Source organism: Heliangelus exortis, chromosome 5 (genome assembly GCF_036169615.1).
Source record: "Heliangelus exortis chromosome 5, bHelExo1.hap1, whole genome shotgun sequence".
Classification (NCBI taxonomy): domain Eukaryota; kingdom Metazoa; phylum Chordata; class Aves; order Apodiformes; family Trochilidae; genus Heliangelus; species Heliangelus exortis.
This window is the reverse complement of record NC_092426.1, coordinates 24,505,870-24,523,855: the sequence shown is the minus strand read 5'-3', so window position 1 is coordinate 24,523,855 and position 17,986 is coordinate 24,505,870. Positions and strand designations below refer to the sequence as shown.

Sequence of the window (17,986 nt, the reverse complement as noted above, 5' to 3'; positions counted from 1 at the left end):
CGCATACGTATCCACATCCAGCAGCTAATGTCATTCAGGTCTTTCAAGAAATCTCCCACGTTGTCCAGAGTCTCCAAAGCTTATATTTCGGGATGTTCTCGGATAAAGGAGAGCAAGCGCCCCTGAGTGTTTCACACTTCGGCCTACGGCCGTGGCAAACCCAATTTAGCACAGCGATTACCTGAATATTAAGGAAATTACAGCGAAGGTACAGTTAACCCAGTGACTTTGAAGTGTCAAGTAACTATTTAGTAATTGCACTCGTAAATATGTTTGTGCTCGGTTGGTTCGTGCTTAAAAATGCAAAAGTGCACTTGCTACCCGGGAATAACTAAATATCTTTGTCTAAAGTGGCAGCATAAATAGCCGGTCGCTTTGTGATTGTGCTTGATATTAGTACATAAGGATCATTTTGCTTCAATTGGGAGGCTCTCATTCACCAGGCAAGAAACCGTTTAAGAGAAAGTAGGTTCCCGTATGAGAGTTAACATCTTTCAAGTGTAAGCCCCAGCCTTGATTACACTTTAGAGCTCTGCAAGAGGTGAGCTTTTCTACACAGATATAACGGAGGGAACTTTACTTTCCTTCAATCAGGCCTTCAGCTCTTCTACATCATCTCAGCTGTCTCTTTCGGCACCAGCTTCCTCAAGGCTGAATACCCCGAAGTGGCCTTGTTGTGAGTCTGTCTTCTGGGTCACCAAATGCAGGGAAGGGCGACTTTGGGCTAGAAATGTGTCTGCTTTTACCTCTTTTCTTTCCAGAACGGTAGCTCTTATCTTTCCAGATCCCTACATTTCTCCCCCCCCTTTACTTTCCGCCCCCCCCTCCCCCCCCGTCTTTCTGCGAGTGTTTTTCAGTATGGTCTTTGGTTTTGTTCCTACAGAGGGAAACAGTCGACCCTGCCTTGGTGGTTTGGGTTTTTTGGTGTATCTTCCTTCGTTCGTTCGTCCGTCCCTTCCCGTCCCGGATTTCTAAGGCACATCAGATCTGTGTCTGCTTTATTAGCTTTAAAAAGGAGGGGGTGGACAGCGGGGAAAAAAAAAATACCACAGGATCCACCAAAATGACGCTGCTATCGGCTCAAATCAGAGACGAACGACAGCGATTGACCGCGCAATTTGTGCGGCAGGAGCCCCGACTCCGTTTGTCTCCAGGGAGTGAGAGGTGGGGCAGCTGGGGAGGCCCCAGCGCCGGCTCGGGCAGCTCAAAGCGGGAAGCAGGGAGCGGGGGCGGCCGAGGCTCCCGTCGCCCACCTTGCATCGCCGCCGGAATGACCGAGCCCTTTCCTCGCCGGCTGCAGCAGGACAAGGTTTTCTTCCCGCTCGAATGAACGCAGGTTAAATCACTTCCTACACATTGCTCGACTAGATTAACCCGAAGGAGTTTATCCTTGACTCTGCTCGGGGTCTTGTAAAGGGAAGCTAATGCGAGGGCTCTTCCTATACCCCTTCCCGGGGAGGGGGAGGAAACTCTCTATGTGGGTCTGTTCGCTTATTTAGAAATACATCGACGCGAGTGAAAGCACAACGACACCCCGCAAGGTCCCGACAGCACTTTTTAGCCCCGCTAGATCGACCTAGTGAAAAGGAAGCAGGTCAGTCTCTGCTCCTCCTTTGCCGCCCGCTATGAGCTTAAACGGGGCGAGTGAAACCGCAGACAAGTAGCGAGAAAGCTTCTTCGCTGCTGCCCTGTCCCGTCCGCTCACCCTTTTCTTCCAAACCCTCCACCCAAGTTTCGCCTGCCAGCGCCGGATCCCCGCAGCCCCCGGAGTGGGTGGCCGCCCCGACGGGGTCCTGTCTAGGGTGCCTCTAGTGATGTGTTCGTTTACCTGGTGATGCTGTTTAGTAAAACGCTCGAGTTAAAAAGAAATGCTAAGGAGGACAGCAGGGAAGATGAGATGCGTTTTGCCTGGTGGAAGCATTTTCATGAGAAAGGCACGGTCTTCACCCCGTGTTTGCAGAACGCGGCTACACGGACGTCCCTTCAATAGCTTCTGACCCCACACAATCCGTTTGATAACACTCGAGAGGTGGAAGAATAGGAGACTTTGTCAATCAAATGGTGCCAATCCCAATGGAAACGGTGCCACCAAGACCGCAGAGCGTTTCCTCATCAAATGGATCGCGGGGGCTGGGAACTCAAGGATCAGCTTTTGAAAAGTGCGCACGGGGCTCTCCAAAGACAACAATGTCTTTTTTCTTTTTTTTTTTTTTTTTTTTTCTTTTTAAATACGAACTGCTGTGCCTCCCCAAGGGGAATCAAATATGCTCGGCCAGTCCGAGCCGTCGAAGGGTTCCATCTCTGCCTTGCCACCCATTTCGCTGGGCAGGAGAGGCGAAGGAAGGCATTTCTGCCTGGTCCGGCGTCTAACTCAGCCCCTTGCTCCCAATTACTTTTTCACTCCTTTAGGCACTTAAGCTCCCGTGGTGGTTCCGCGCCTTTGCTCCGCAAGCGAAGCCCACGCAAGAGCGTGTCTCCGATTCAGCGCAGACCTAAAGCATGTGCTTAGGTGTGGCCGGCTGGGGTGGCTGAAGCCCTCCCGGCACCTGGGCACGGAGGAAAGAGGGAAGCGTCCTATGCAACCCTCAGATAAATTATTTCTCAACGAGAGACATACTCTCTAAACCTAACTCTTTGATACAAAGGCATGAGGTGCTCCATGCGTCCCGTCGGCCAGTTCAGGGGAGCCTGTCTGGCTGCACCAAACCACTGGCACATGAATCACCTCCTGCCCAGCCCTGTCGGCTCCGCTCCCACCACTGGGCGGGCTGCCCTGCCTTGCAGCCTGCCCTGTCGCGGGAGAAGGGCTCCAAGGGCTCTGCGGCGGAGCCAGCCGCTCCTGGAGAAGTCTGAGTTAAAAGGGGAAAGAGCAGACCTGGAACAGGACTCTTTCTCCCTTCCTGATCATCAGCACAACCTTACGCATCCACAGAGAGATTTAAATTGCCGTCCCCGAAGCCTTGCACCTGAAAAAGGCCACCATCGAGGCATCTTGCTCCAACTCCCCCTTCTCTACCCACCCTCAGCGAAAACTTCATCACTGATTTCTTGTGCATGACTGTGTAATGCACCCCTGTCCCCTTAGTTCCCCTCGAATGGAAGATATACCGAGCACACAGCGCCCAGGGGCCACGCCGGGAACGGAGGTTTCCGTAGTGACCGAACAGGGCGGACTTGAGTCGCTGTCACTGACGGCCGCGGGCAGGGCGCTGGGAGCCTCTCCTTGTCTGGAAAGCACATGCTTGGGCGTGTAAGGCAGGAAGAGTCCCACCAGAAACACTCCCTTCTAGCGCTCCCCAGGGCACAGAGCGCTGGGGGTTTAAAACTCTCGTTGTGGCTCATGGGGACAATTCCCCGCTGTGGGTTAGGCGCCCTGCCCAGGTTACCTCGTTAGGCTGTGAGAACCCCCGCAGTGCACCCCTCGAAACCTCTTCCCCTGGCGTAGAAATCTAAGAAAATAAGCGAAACCGTCAAAGGCTAAAGCAAAAATTCTCACCCCTCCGCAGCGCACGCACAGTTGCTCCTCCAGCTGCTCAGGGCGTGGAGCATCTCGCATCTGGGGTTTCACGGGGGTTCTTCGCCACCAGTCCCCGGCGGCCCCACTCGCGTGGCTTTTGCGAGGGCAGCGCTGCCTCCTGGCAGCTCTTTTCCCTCTTCCCCCAGTTCTTGCCGGACGGCTGAGTCCTCCTGTCCTAATCCTCCGATCTACCCCTCCACCCCCACCCCCCTGTCTTTTCCGCTGCCGGGCCGCTCCCGGCCAAGAGGGCCAGGGTGGGGCCAGGTACAGGGTGCCAGGGCAGGGCTCCCAGAGACCCGCGCCAGAGCGAGGCCGGCGGCGGGGCCCGGGGCACGTCTCGGCCCGGAGGTTACTCCGAGCCCCTTCGCGTAGGGACGAGGGGAAAGGGCTGTTTGTAGACATGGGGAGCCTGGAGTGGAGAGCAGCAGCACTCACACCAGTGTCTGAACAGTTGGCTGACCGCCTCATCCAGGCATCGTTATTATTATCAATTAATATAATGTCCTTCACATCTACCTTAATGTCAGTAGATTGTCACCGCCGCAACACTGACAGCACACATACAGCGCTTATCGTTGCCCCGAAGCATCTGTGAAACACCCAAGCCAGAGCTGATGTCTGCAGAGTATTTCTGTCTGCAGAGTATTGCTGAGAGAATTTACAAAAAGTTGTTCTGTATGTAAAATTAGAGGCACGGATTTTATAGTTACTAATAAATACATAAATACTTCGGATCGGTACATACCTACAAACAGAATCCTGCCGGAATCAACCTATTTATAGATATAGCTGACAGTATATTATGTTAGATAGCTTGGATGCTATGTGCTTTTTTATGTACACCCAAGTATGCCTACACACACACATATACATACATGTGCGTGGGGTGCATACCTCTGGCAGTGGGTATGCATGAGCATATATTTACGCATACGTTCATAGTCCTCAACCCTGTCGTCTTTAAGTGTTTTTCTAGAAAGGAACTCTGCTTTTGAGTGCCCTGCCCTGCCCTCCCCGTGGGCTCCGCCAGGGCCCAGGACGGCTCCTGTGCTGGCAGCGGTACCACCAGGCCCGCTGGCGCCGTGGGAAGAGGCTCTCGGCTCCCGGGTGGAGCTGCCCTCGGAGCCGGCGCACACGCATGTGGTTGCGGGTGCGCAGCGGCGGGGCACCAGCGTGTTCATCGCCCGCAGCCCTTGTCGGCTGTAGGTCTCTGCGTGGCCGGCAGCGGCGGGCAGGGAGAGGGAGCGTTGCCCGCTGCCCCCCAGGTCTGGTCTCGAAGCCCCCCACATCCCCGGGCTGCCCCGTCGAGGATCTGCAGGCTACCCTGGGCCCGCTGCGCGGACGATGCACAGCGGCGGGCCCGGGCCCGGGTGCGCTCCCCTGCGCCCGCCGGGAGTACGTGCGCTGACGGGAAGGCGACCTTTCCCCCTCGACCTTTCCCTGGGGGTAACCAAAGCTCCCTTTTATTTTCAGTGTCACTTCGGAGTTTGCCTTTTGTTCCCCGCTACCTCTCGCTTCCAGGGATACGGGCGGCTCCCCGCTGGCTCGGGGAGGGGCGAGCGGTTGCAAAGACACCTCTTTTAAAAACGACAATGGAGCCCTTTCGACCAGCCCGGGTGGTGCCCGAGCTTTATTTTCGGGCTAGGGGGAAGGGAATTGTTTGCTTTGCTTTTGTTTTCATAGCAAAACTCGAGGGCAAATTACAGGAGTGCTGCCAGGGGCCCCGGCCCTTCATTGCCCCAAGGTACCCGGCAGGTCCACCCGTCCAAAGGCTGGTGCATCCGCCGATGCGCCCACGGCAACCTAGGAACCCGCGCAAACTGCGCGACGCCAGGCGGATCCGTCCGCAGCCGCCCTGCTTGCAGGACTTCGGAGTTCCGATCATGGCCCCCAAATCCTTCCCCGCTTCCCTCAGTCTGTGGCTTGGTCTGAATTCCCCCAGGGCTTTATTTAGGAAGGAAGATGTCAGGTGCCCCCTTGTGCCCTCGGTGCTTTTTTTTTTTTGCCAAAGGCAATCACTGCAAGGCGCAACGCTGCTGCGTCTGCGCTCCAGCCGCTCCGGCCGCCGGCCGTACTCGGGGCGGGACGCGCTGGGGCCAGAGCCCCGCCAGCCCCTGGGGCAGCAGCGACCCACAGCAGCCTCCGCTGGACAGCGGGGGAAGTGCAGTACCGGGCCCGGGCCGCCGCGTTGCTCCAGATCTATGGGTAGGGATTACCTTCTTTTGATGTTGCTGCAGCAACTCCTCAACACCTTCTCATGGAGGAAGCTCGGCCTCTGAACAGGATTTTTCCTCCTGTCTGGGAAAGTGCCTGTTCCTGTTCCTGGATCAAGAAGAGCTGTTTAATAATTCGTGCCCACTGTAAGTGTTGGCTTTTGAGCAGCACTAACCGTTTCATATTGTGCTCTTGACAGTTCATGGTCGCTTACACAAAAGGTTTGTATCTGACTGTTTGGAGTCACTGCCTTTTCTCCATCTGCTTGCTACCCCTTGAGCCTGCAGCCTGAGTACATCTTGTGAGGGTTCCTATGATCATCTCCCAGTGTGAGTAATGAATCTGCCCTCAGGTGCTGAAGTCCTCTGAGACAGCTGAGATTTCAGTGAGCAGGGGCTTAGTCGGAGCTGACTGACACAACTGCCCCGTGTGAGTGGCAGGTGGGTTTGTTTATTTCTTCTGTAAACCTTAAAAATCCCAAGCCAGTTCCCCTGCACCTTAAAAATCACAATTCACTCTGCCTTGATTTTCTTCTGTTCTTTTCCTGGGAGAGAGAATACAGATGTTTCCTAGGCAAAGAGGACCATTTCAGTAGCCCAAGGGCAATTCTAGGGATGTTTCAGAAGTCTCCTTTTCACTTCATGGGAACCAGAGTCTCTGGGAAGATCATGCCCTCAGTCTGGCTAGTACAACTGGTAGGTCTAGTTAAAAGCTGATATAAAAAGCTGCAGCACAAAGGAAGCCATTTGTAGGGAAACTCAACAATGAACTTTATTGGTCTGGCTACCAAACCCATTAAAAAAGCTATACACTCTGCAGCATTGTTTCCAGGCCTGGGTTTTGTTAACCAGTTACTGACATATATATGGCCCAGGGTGCTGATGTAACAGGTGCATTCCTCTTGCCAGTGAAGGGTTCGGTTCAGTTATCAGTTTCAGCTTGTTCAGTTTCTAGGTACTACTCTTTCAGGAGTTTCCTACTATAAATAGGGTCTCAAGAGTTCACTGAACAATGGGATGTATGCATGGCATACCTGGCAGGGAAGGTCTTCTTGGACCTTGAGACTTGTGCACCACAGAAGGAGTTTGATTGCTCTGACAACAGCTCTCATTGCCTTTAAAGTCTGACATGCTCTCCATCAGCTAGAGCCAGCTGTGATACTGTACCTCTCAAAGTGGGCTGCAGATGCAGCTCGCCTACTCCAGCACCAGTGGCCATTGATACTGCCATACAGATCTACAAAAGCAGATCAGAAAAGCACATTGATTATGTGCAAGAAATGGAGGTGGAGGATAATGAATTACAGCTGTTTGCAGTACTCACTATGGGGAGTAACAGGTGTCTGTGTGTCTGTATTACTACATGTACTCCATATCCTGGCTTAAACACTATCATTTCCACCCTCTGACACTCACTCTGCCAAGTATATTTGTTTATATGAGCTGCACAGTGCAAAATATGGGATCTACCGTACTTTCTTGTCAAGGAAGGTGAAGCAAAGGGTTCATCAGACTGTTTCACCTTTTCCTTCTCCCATTAAGAACGAGGAACCTGGCAAAGAAAGGACCCAGTGAAAAGCAGAACTGGTCCTAAATGAGCTGCTCTTATTGTAGTCTACTCTGTTGCCCCCAGTAGCAACCTTTCTTCTCTTCAGATATTGTATTGATCCACTGAGCAGGATTCTTTGGCTCTCTTATTTCTAGGGAATGGGTAGCACAGCTCCACTGGCAACTGAGTGCTGACCAAAATGTTTCACAGGTATAATTAAACATAGTCTCAGCCTGGCAGAATTCTTCCTTCTGGAGCTAATCAGCAAAAAGGAAGGAATAAAGTTCAGCTCGTGCTTCAGTTGGGTTGAAGGACTGAGAGCTGGAATTAAAAACAAACCCTACTTGTATTGTGACCTAAAAAACACACCCAAGAAATTTATGGAAGTCCAGAAGTATTTTACCTTTGAGTTAAAACAGAATGTTCTATTCAAATAAAAATCCTAAAATCTGTGCTAAAAAAAGTCCTCACTAGAAGTTCTATTTTCTGTTTCCCCAGACATTAGTCTTATTAGCATTATAGTGCAGAAGAGTCCATGTAGCAGGATTATCTTCTAAATTACTTTGGATGACAGACATAATGAAGTTAAAAATTTCACTCATCTTTGCCGTTGTAAATGAAAGCACATATTATACTCATTCAAAAAATAGCGAACCATAGAGTTAAGTTCAAGTTACATTTTCGATGTAGAAATGTTTATGCTGAAATAGCCTAGATACTTTCTTGGAAGTAATGTAATGATGTAAAATAGTCCATTAATGGATTTTGACTACAGTGCAGTTTTTAAAATAATGTCCCTTATAATTAGTTGTTTCATCATTCCTTTATGAGCCTTGCTTATTTCAAATTCCAGGGAAAGAAGACTGCTAAGCTGATATAATGAGGTAATATCCTTCACTGGTATAAGTAAGGCTATGAGATGGACTTCTACCCACATTGGTAATTATACATGCTCTGTTTCCACAACTGGAACCAGAATGACTACTCTACAGCATTTTACTGTTTCTGAATACCATTAGCTGAAACAAACAAGTGCGTAACTTGTTTACGTATTTGTATCAGAGGAAGCAACCCGAGCTGGCTGTCCTTGACTCTTCGGAGTCAAACTCATTCAGTAAGGACTTAACACAGGACTGAGGAGGAAAGGCATTTTGCCATCTATATATAAAACTTGCAGTGTTAGCTCTGTCACCCCACAGGGGTGCCAGTTGCAGGTTCTACATGCCCTAGAAAGACTCCAGAGAGCAAGGAGAGCATCACAGATTTGTCCAGATACAAGCTTTATAGGTGAATAAACTTGATTCTTTCACCCCATCTTCTCTGTAAGATCTCAAAACATTCTGTGAATATTAATGGTCTTACGGTGAGAGAAGGGAGTATTTTATGTCTATTTGGAGGGGTATAAGAGGCAAAGATCTGGTTTATGGTCATATGGGAAACAGAAGGGTCCAATGTCACCAGAGTTTCCGTCTAGAAACCTCTTTTGGCTAATGAATGGAGGCAAATCCCACCTACTACTGAGCTGGCCAGACTGATCTCTTGGGTAGCACAGCTTACACAGTTTGCTGTTGAAGCCAAGGTGGGATTGCTGGTGAAAATGCACAGTCAGAGCAGCTCAGTGCTGCAGATAAATGAACCCCCTGAGGTCCCCATGCCTGCACAGGTTACAAAGCAGCTAAAAAAAGGTCAAAAGGAAAAACACCAGGTGACCCCGAAGCTCCGTGGTCCTTCCCTGTGGGGCTGCAAACAGGGCTGCAGGTTATGCCTCAGGGACACCTACACTCAGCCATCACCTGCAGGCAGGGGTCCATCCTGCCACTTTGCCACCTGTGGCCCAGGACTCTCCCAGAGCCAGAAATAAGGATTGCATTTAAATTCAGCTGGAAGACTCTCTGGTACTTACAGCCGTTACGCTTGCGTTGCGAAATGTACCAAAGAGTACTTGCTTTTCATTATTGCATTTTGGTTGCTTTTTCAGTAAAAAAAAAAGCTTTGCCCTCAATGCTGCCTGGAATCATCAAATGGAAATACATATTACATGAAGCAGGGGTTTCCAAACGGCTCTGGCTTTGGCTACCACTTGCTCTAGCAAACCTCACTGCTGGCAGAGGTGGCAGTGTCAGCTGTGGCCCTGACAGAGGTGGTGGTGGCTGCCAGCACTGACTTTGTACCAGCCCTGTGCCTCTGCCTACCCCAGCTCCAGCTCCCCAACCTCTCACTGACCTAGGGACATTCGGATGCCAACCATAAGCTTCACAATCTTTCCCAGGCTACACAGCCTTTTTTCCCCATCTTCTCTTCCTCCTGTCCTGCTTTCAGCAGCTGAGCAGCACTGGCAGTGTACTGGCAAGAGCTGGCTTTGGTGGCAGAGTCTGTGGGGTACAGGTGTGTACAGGTACCAGCCTCACAGCTGAGCACCTTTCTATATAACATTCAGCAGTTTGGGTGCCAGCACTACTACACAGAATGCAGGCTCCTCAAACCTATGAAAATTGCAAATTATGGCAATCAGCTTCTTTGGAAAAAAGCAAAAAAAGGTGTCTGAAATATTTGTACCTCTGACTTTGACTGCTTTAGAAACTTTCCACTGAATTTCAGATGCTCAGCTCTCCATGGCCTGTTCCTTGCAAGGCATAATGCTGTGTTAAATGTGCAGACCCTTGAATTGATGGGATTCTCTACATTTTCTTTTTCTGACTCTGTGTACTCTGCAGTTATCAAAATGGCTAGAAATACAGGACTTTGCCTTGCTCTCAATCTGCATCTACAAACCTTGAAAATATTTTTCCTCTGGTATTTATTAATACTGCTGCGCTGTATATCCAATTAGGCTATTTTGCTGCAGGTTCAGAAATGAGAATAGTTCCAGCTCCCTCACATGCAGCTCCATTTCTCTTCAGTTTCATTTCCCTCAGGGTCACTGTTAGGTGATGATATTCAATAATGTCCCCAGTGAGGTGCTGTTTCCATTAGCTTTCCCCTTCAGAGGTGATCAGGGGTCTGAATTCTTATATGATTTGTTTTCTTGGCTACTTAGAGAATAAGATTCAGTTCTGATACCTCTTCTGCACAGATGAGAAATACTCTGTTTCCAGGTATTTCTTAATTTTATAATAAGACAATGACTCTTACCTCTGGTTTTAAAACAAGGAAGCATGTTTTGGTGGATTATTTTTTCAATCAGCATTCAATACTATTTATATAAAAATTATATACAAAAGGAGGAAGAAGTCAGACGGCACAAAATACCATGCAGATCCATACGTTGTTATTAGAAAGACCACCGAAAATGCTCTCAGATGAAAAGCAGTGAGAAAGAAAACATATTTCCTTCTGTAGAGCACTAAGCATTTTCTGTAGATGGGTAAATGCACAAACTCCAGACTAAAATGTTGCAGTAGACATAGCCTTTGTTGAATCAACATGTTGATTCAACATCCAGTGTGCTCTCAGCTATGGTATATTGCACACTGCCTTTGGGGGAGGAGGGGGGGATGACAAACCAAATACAACAGGTTCCCATTCTTCCTTCAGTGAAGTGTCATTTGAAAGTTTATATCCTTTTGAGCAATGAAATGGCTTTTTTTTTTTTTCTGATAATGAAATTCTGAGATGTGGGGGCACTTCAGTGCCTCACTGCACTTTAGCTTATAAGAGTGGTTATTCCCTTAAAGTTAATATTACTCGGTAGCCTTATATTGGCTCTTCACACCACTTGAGGCCCATGGTAGGGCTTTGTGAGAGAAGCTGGAGACAAATGGTCCTGTACTTCACTGTCATGGACCTTGAATAAACTGTTGAGGAAGTGGGTTTGGAGACAAGTTAGGGCTGGCATCTCAGGGGAATCTATGACCTAGAAGTTTGGAGGAGGAGGTTCAGACATGAAGTACGAAAAATTAGAATTATTGCTCATGTAGAGAAACTTATAAATAAGCATCAGAGTTAGGAGAATTTAAATCACCAGTCCTATTCCTTTCATCTATTTTTGTTGATCTTTCCGTGCTTTTGGTGTACATTTCCTACAGTTACCTACATTTAACTAGGTAGAGTCATCAATAGATATCATACTGTAATGTAATTAAAGCTGGCATGTTTAAAGCTGTATCAAATCACACAGTTTTCAGAAGAAAATATATTTTTTCTGAATTAGTATTTTCTTTTTTATCCTCAGCAAATCTAACTAAAACTCCTTAGGAGTGTTGATTGCCCACATTTTTCTCTGTCCTCCAGCTCCTTAGGTGGATTCCATCTCCCAGTTGTCTTCTTGATTACAGTTTGATGTTATCAGATGTTAAATTTCCTCTCCCACAAACTTTATTTCCTCTGTTTCAATATAGAAGCAAAGCAGGTATCAAATGTCAAGTCTTTTTTTCAGATACAGAAATTTCAACAATACTCCCAATGTTTTGATAAATGGTCTGTATTTAGGTGAATATCCAGTTCCTCTGTGAGAGAGAAATTTCAGTTTACAATAATCTCAAATTTAAATAAAAATATGAATGATCTTAATTCCTTAAAAAGTTTTGAGTAACTGAAAGCCCATGAGAAAATTTAGTAGTCTGCTTCTTTCTGGGGAGCAGAAAGCTGTGGAAAAAAATGTTCAAACTGTACATCTGAACATCAAATGTTTGGTAGAAGCCTGCTCCATCTCACAAGCTAAGTATTAACATGACCAAACATCCTCCTGATGTTCATTTAAGTAGTTCATCTAAGTGAGAATGGAAAAATCAGTTGTATTAGCACCACAGCAGGATTAACTGGGTCTCATTTAGCATCAGAAATGTAATGACTGTATTGCAGACACTGACCTTCCTTTGCCAGTCAATGTCTACATTTGTTACCTGCCAGAGAAGGGCTTCATTCTTAGCTATTAGAGGGTTTTTAGGCAATAGCTATAGATACTACACACTACCCACCTGTGTTTATTGACACCCTTATGTTCTAGACTGCCTAACTCTTTGAGCAGTGCACAGTCTGGTCAAGACATATTGTTTCATTGCATCAGGAAAATTTCAGATAATCATTACATTGGGCTGACTACATTATTCATCACTGTTGTGGCAAGGCTGAGACACTGCCAAAGGTGGGAACCCTGTTTCTCCTAGGTGGGCAATAAACCTTGTTTTCCAGAGGTTTGTCTCCGAGTCTTGTGATGACACCTGTGTTAGAAAGTGCTCGTGCCTTTTCTGTAGCAGACCCAAGGATGTAGGTCTTGGTATTTTTTAAATATATAATATTATCTCTATTTAAAAAAAAATAATTAAAAATAAAAAAAGGGTTAGTGTTTTCTTTTTAGCTGTTGTTCCCTCCACACATATTTGTTTCCTTCAGTCTTATGACTGAATTTTACTTTAAAAGTTGCTCCTCCAAATTGCTTAGTCTTCAATAGGTAATCTTAATGACTCTAGCATTTTGGTCTTTAATTGAAAACCAAAATCCAGTGTCTCTGCATGAGACAAGCATATAATCCTTATATTTGGTGAACTAGACCATTCTGAACCATTTAAACAGAGTGCTGTGGAATAGCCACACTAGAAACTCTCATAAAGTATCTGCCAGCTTAAATTTACTATTCCAGTATAAAGCTCCCTTGCTTCTTGTTTTCAACAGCTCCAGAGATGCATAGGTAAACATCTTCTCTCTTTTTCATTTAGGAAAAATTTTCCACCAAGTTTTACAAGAAACATTATTCTTTGAATGCTATAATGTCTCTCTTCAGATTAGTTATCTAACTGAATGTGAAGTAAAGGTCTTTGTTTTCAGATCTTCCTGTCCTTTTGTGCATACATAACTTCTACTGAGCTCAGAGTTGTGTGCACACAGAGAGAGGGTAGAGACCTCATAGTGGCCACCATTGGCACCACCGACATGAATAATGTTTTCACTTCTTTATTTAACATTAAGAGCAACTCATCAAATCTGTATTAAAATCTTTTCTCTCTTGACTGCCTCTTCCTTTATCTGTTGCTTTCTGCTGCTAAACCTCCTCTTTCCCTTGCCATCTGCATGCATGGGTGTCCTGTCGCTTGGTTTCGTGCCAGAGAGCTGAAGAAATCAAGTCATAGTCCATGAGAAAACAGGTTTGTGACCCCAAAGGACACACAACTTCTATTCCAAATTCAGCTGCCTATCCATTTGTTGTAAGAAACCCACAGAACTGATGAAACAGTGTGCCAAGATAGGCTGGAGAGAGGAAGAGCGTTGCAAGTGGTGTCTCTCTGGCATCCTCTCCTCTCCTATTTATCATTACATCTCACCCATGGCTTTTGGACCATGGCTACCTCACCTCCAGTTGAGGTAGCTGCTATTTGTGTCCATTTACCTTTACTTCAACCCACCCCTGCAAAAAAGGGTATCAAATGTAGTGAAATGAGGCAACCAGGTGGCACTAATTGCCAGGTAGTGGGCATGAGCTTGTGTTAAGCCCACCTGTGCCTGATTAGGGTGGGCCCCTACTGCGCATGAGCAGGATTAGGGGGCCAATAAAAGGTAGCCACCTGAGCCTCACCCTCATCAGGCACAGGTGGGCTTAACACAAGCTCATGCCCACTACCAGGCAATTAGTGGCACCTGGTTGCCTCATTTCACTACAATCAAATATCTTATTCTCTCTCTCACACATCTTGAGAGGCACGTGACAAGGTGAGGAGGTGGTATGGCCTGGTGAAACACAACTTGTAACAAACAGGATGCCATGGGGATGCAGGGGAGAATGCTGCTTTTTCTTATTGTTTGTGGAGCCAAGATTTTTGTGAGGCACAGGGAGAAAATGTGCTTTTTTCCATTGGTCTGGGACTTGACTCAATGACTGAAGCTCTCCAACACCAGAAAAAAAAAAAAATCTCTACTTTCCATCTACATGATAAAGTCCCTCTTAAAGTGATCGTATGAGACAGGAACATGGAAGTTTTATACTTTAAAATTATCTGTGTTCATGTTTCTTTAAAAATTAGTTTCTTCCTGGTAAGGATTTCTTTGAAATTAATTATTTCCACATCATGTGCTTCCTTTTTCTCTTCAGAAAAGTTCAGATTTCCCTACTCTCCATTCATATGCATTGCAGAGCTAGAGGGCTGGAATCTGAGGGTATGTGATTGGAATATAACTGTACTGACTTCAGTAGTGACTTGTGGAGAAAGTGTTTGAGAGAAGTTACTTGAGACTAAAGTTGGGGACAAGTTGTTTTTAACAAATCAAAACTGATTTTCGGAGCTGTTTAAATCTTTGTGGTATAATATAGCATGTGTCAGAAAGTGTTAATTTTTAGAAAGTACTCTTCTATTGTCGTCCTGCTAGGTAAAAAACCTGATATTTTGTCAGATTTCTCTTTCTCATCCCCCAGTTTTACAATTCTTTTCTTTACTAGCCCAGACGAAGAAACTCTTCTGAATCACTGCATCTGGTAGCTCTCATGGTCTACTGTGACTGCTTAATTTATTTCTGTATTTATAGATGAATCATGAATAAGAGAAAACAAACTTGAACTCTGCCATTTCAACTTGCTCAAATATATAATTTTAATGAACAGTAAATTTGCTGGAAAATGCAGTACCAGTTTTCATGATATTAACCAAGTGTGAATTGCACAAAATAACAGACAACTTGGCTGACTCTTTTTTAATTAGAGGACCAATATTCGTGAGGGGATCTGAATGAGCTGAAGGTGATATAACACGATTGCAGCGTAGCAGATCCTTCACCAGACTGTGCAATCACAGTCACTCAAGTGTCTGACTTGGTTGTGTGGTTTACACCCAGTCTGATATCTGCAACAGGGGATACTTTATCTGCTCTTGGATGTTTTTTTTATTGCTTTCCCTAAAGGTCTGCCCCCCCCTCCAGTTTTTCCCAAATTAAAACTACATTTTCTTATCTAATGCTAAAGGCTGCTCTTCTTCATACATTTTGTTATACCATCTTTTTAACTGTAGATACTCTGTCTTTGTCATATTTTTCTACTACTGTCCCTATTTTTCCTGTTTTACACATCTATGTTGTGAGAGTAGATTGACTCCGTGAATACTTGCCTCCCTGTACTGCCTAAAAAAAGCAGTTTATATATCTGCCTCTGAGTAGAAAGCTGCATATTGGTGTTGCAAGATGAACCTCTCTTAGGGCACGGCGCTCCAAGGTCCAACCAGGTGTTCCAGCAGAAACCCACGAATAGTGCTCTGAGTCTATTGCCCTCAGGACTGGTCAGCCTGGATCGGTGCTATTGCTCCAAAAGCAGCTCATCTCTCTGCTGGCTTGCTCAGGAGTGAGCTGAGCTTGTGTCTCAGGCCTCACCTTTTATTGGCCCCCTAATCCTGCTCATGCGCAGTAGGGGCCCACCCTAATCAGGCACAGGTGGGCTTAACACAAGCTCATGCCCACTACCTGGCAATTAGTGCCACCTGGTTGCCTCATTTCACTACATATTGGTATCTCCAGTCAGGTGTGTTGAATTTATTTCTCTGGTCATTACCAGCATTCTTGCACAATGACTGCTGGGTTGCACAGCAGTGTTTTGCAGTTCTCAGAATGCGACTGCCCAGACAGCCAAGTGCTAGTCCCTCTGCTCCTTGCTCCTTTTCCCTGCTCATCACTGCCTCTTTGTTTAAGATTGAAACTCACTCCCTTTTCTCATATGCCCTTATTGAAAGCATTCTTACTTTTTTTTTTTAATTTTTTTTTAATTTTTTTTTTTTTTTAATTTTTTTTATTCACCTAGTGCAATGTAGCTTTAGAGCTTTGGAATTACATTCCTTGACATAGTATATTGCTGTGAAAACTGATGTCTGTCTTCCCTGCCCTTCTTTTACTTCTTTTATTTTCTTTGCAATAAAAATGCAAAACTAATAAATAAGATCACTTTCTTGAGTTTGTACTATTTAATCAGCACATTTTTTTCCTAGCTTAAATGGCCCTCCTGCTGTTCACAACATCAGTGAGGCAGTTACAGTATTTCATTAGTCATGTAGCATATAAAGTATTGGTTGGACGGCAAGTTTCAGTGAGTACTTTATGTCCACTGGTAATGTATGCATCATCAAGGAGGACAATTTGATTCATTATCCCCGTTGAATAGTCTTGTTCTGGGCTTTTCTTCCTTACTCCAGGAAAAAGTTCTGTTTTTCTTGGATCAGTCTTATATTCTTATATCTTAGGCTCCTCTAGTCCTTTCATACATACATCTGTATAACATGATGTCCCCAGCAAAGGAAGGGAATGTTTCCCAGGGACGAATCATCTGCAGATGCCATCAGTGTGTCTTTAATCTTCTTTTACAATTTTTTTAAATTTTTTTTTTTCCCTAATCACACTGAAGATATTAAATAGAATCAGAGCTATCTTCAGTAAGAACCCTCTGGGCATCTTTCCCATTTTGTTATATCAGTGCTTATAATTTCAGTCCAACAGCTAATTTATAACTTGTGTCAGTGGTCTTAAAGAAAATTAATCTAACAAAACACAGTTCTAGACCTTTTGGAAGCAAGGGTGGTGTTTGTCTTAAAGAAAGCTTAATGCAGTCCTCTGTGCTCCTTATCTTACAGATTTCACTTGCTCACATTTTCACACCCACATACTCAACAGAGCAACAGGGTGTGTGTCCCCAGGACTTGAGGAAGATACAAAGAGGGCATGACTGGGAAGATAAAGAAGACTAACTGTTGAGTCTTCACTACATCTCTTGGATTCCTCTTTGTTGGTGAGACTAGGCAGGGTTTTGGATAGGCTTTATGTACCTTGTAGGAGTCAAACTTAATACAATATGATCCCTTCAATTCTGACCTTGCTTACTTCATCTTTCATAAATCTAAAGATGATGTCTGTTGTCCTCAGGTATTTTTAAGGCTACAGCCCACCTTCATGCTGATGGAGTAGTAAAAGGAATGACCCATGCTGTGTACTATGATTCTTTTACCCCAGTCTCCAACCATCAGAAGTCTGTCCTGTGACCTTACTGGAGCACAGGCCCTTAAGCCTTCATGTACAAATCATTCCTCAGGGTTACCAGTTTGACTGCAGTTGATCATATCCTTGGTTATGAGTGCAGGTAATTCAAGGATTGATATTTGATTGATCTATAAATATGGCCACTTACAGGGAATTTTCAAAGTTGGCTCAAGTAGTCATTCAGGGAATTTTAATTTATTTTGCACATTGTGATCGTATTTATAGCTTATGCTCTATGTGTAATTTACTTCCTTTTATGGATCTGGTCAACAAATTCTAAATATGACCTGTTTATTCCTGATGCACTTCTAAAAAAATCTCAGCCTGAAGAACCAGTCATCTCACACTCTAAGTTAATGTGGCATATTAACAGAGCACTCAAATAGAGAAGGTCCCATCTTGCGCAGTTTGATTTTGGAAGAGTGACTGAAGGATACTTTAAACACGGGACAAATAAGTTCCACATCTCAATGGCTTTAGACTTCCAGTCTGTTGAGCTGAATCAATTACAAATGGAGGGTCATTCAAAGACAGCAAAACATTTAAACTGTAATTTCTCATTTTGCAACAATGAATCGAATAGCGCTGCACAAGCTCATCTTCTGCATGTTTTTGTTCAATGTCTATGGTTTTTAGCAGTGGTAGTGTTAGCTATGAACATGTTACATATTTATTCTATTTCAAGGTCAAGATTTCCTGAGAGGATAGAGATATACAAATAACTTAGATTTCATATGGCTGGGTATTCAAGCAGCAGTTCTATTGTAAGTG

The 17,986-nt window shown here is 45.4% G+C and overlaps 1 protein-coding gene and 1 long non-coding RNA gene across 4 annotated transcripts in view; one reads left to right on the top strand and one right to left on the bottom strand.

The window, feature by feature from the left end:
* The window catches only part of LOC139797165 (uncharacterized), a 2,480-nt gene extending 255 nt beyond the window's left edge, over nucleotides 1-2,225 (top strand). Inside the window, exons 1-2 of the long non-coding RNA XR_011726326.1 lie at nucleotides 1-676; nucleotides 884-2,225. The exon at nucleotides 1-676 is cut by the window's left edge and continues 255 nt beyond it. This is a non-coding gene — a long non-coding RNA (uncharacterized lncRNA). The remainder of the gene's footprint in view (nucleotides 677-883) is intronic.
* NKX2-1 (NK2 homeobox 1) overlaps nucleotides 1-3,724 on the bottom strand; it is a 7,675-nt gene extending 3,951 nt beyond the window's left edge. The window contains exons 1-2 of one of the 3 annotated variants that reach the window (XM_071746110.1): nucleotides 3,497-3,546; nucleotides 1,829-2,546 (exon numbers count right to left, since the gene is read on the bottom strand). Coding sequence is in view for 1 of the 3 variants with exons in the window: in XM_071746107.1 (XP_071602208.1) it covers nucleotides 3,497-3,549 (53 nt within the window). In the remaining 2 variants the exon portion in view is untranslated. Of the gene's footprint in view, nucleotides 1-1,828 lie in introns of all 3 variants that reach the window. The other 2 variants (XM_071746108.1, XM_071746107.1) reach the window with 2 other exon arrangements.
* Nucleotides 3,725-17,986: the final 14,262 nt, after the last annotated feature.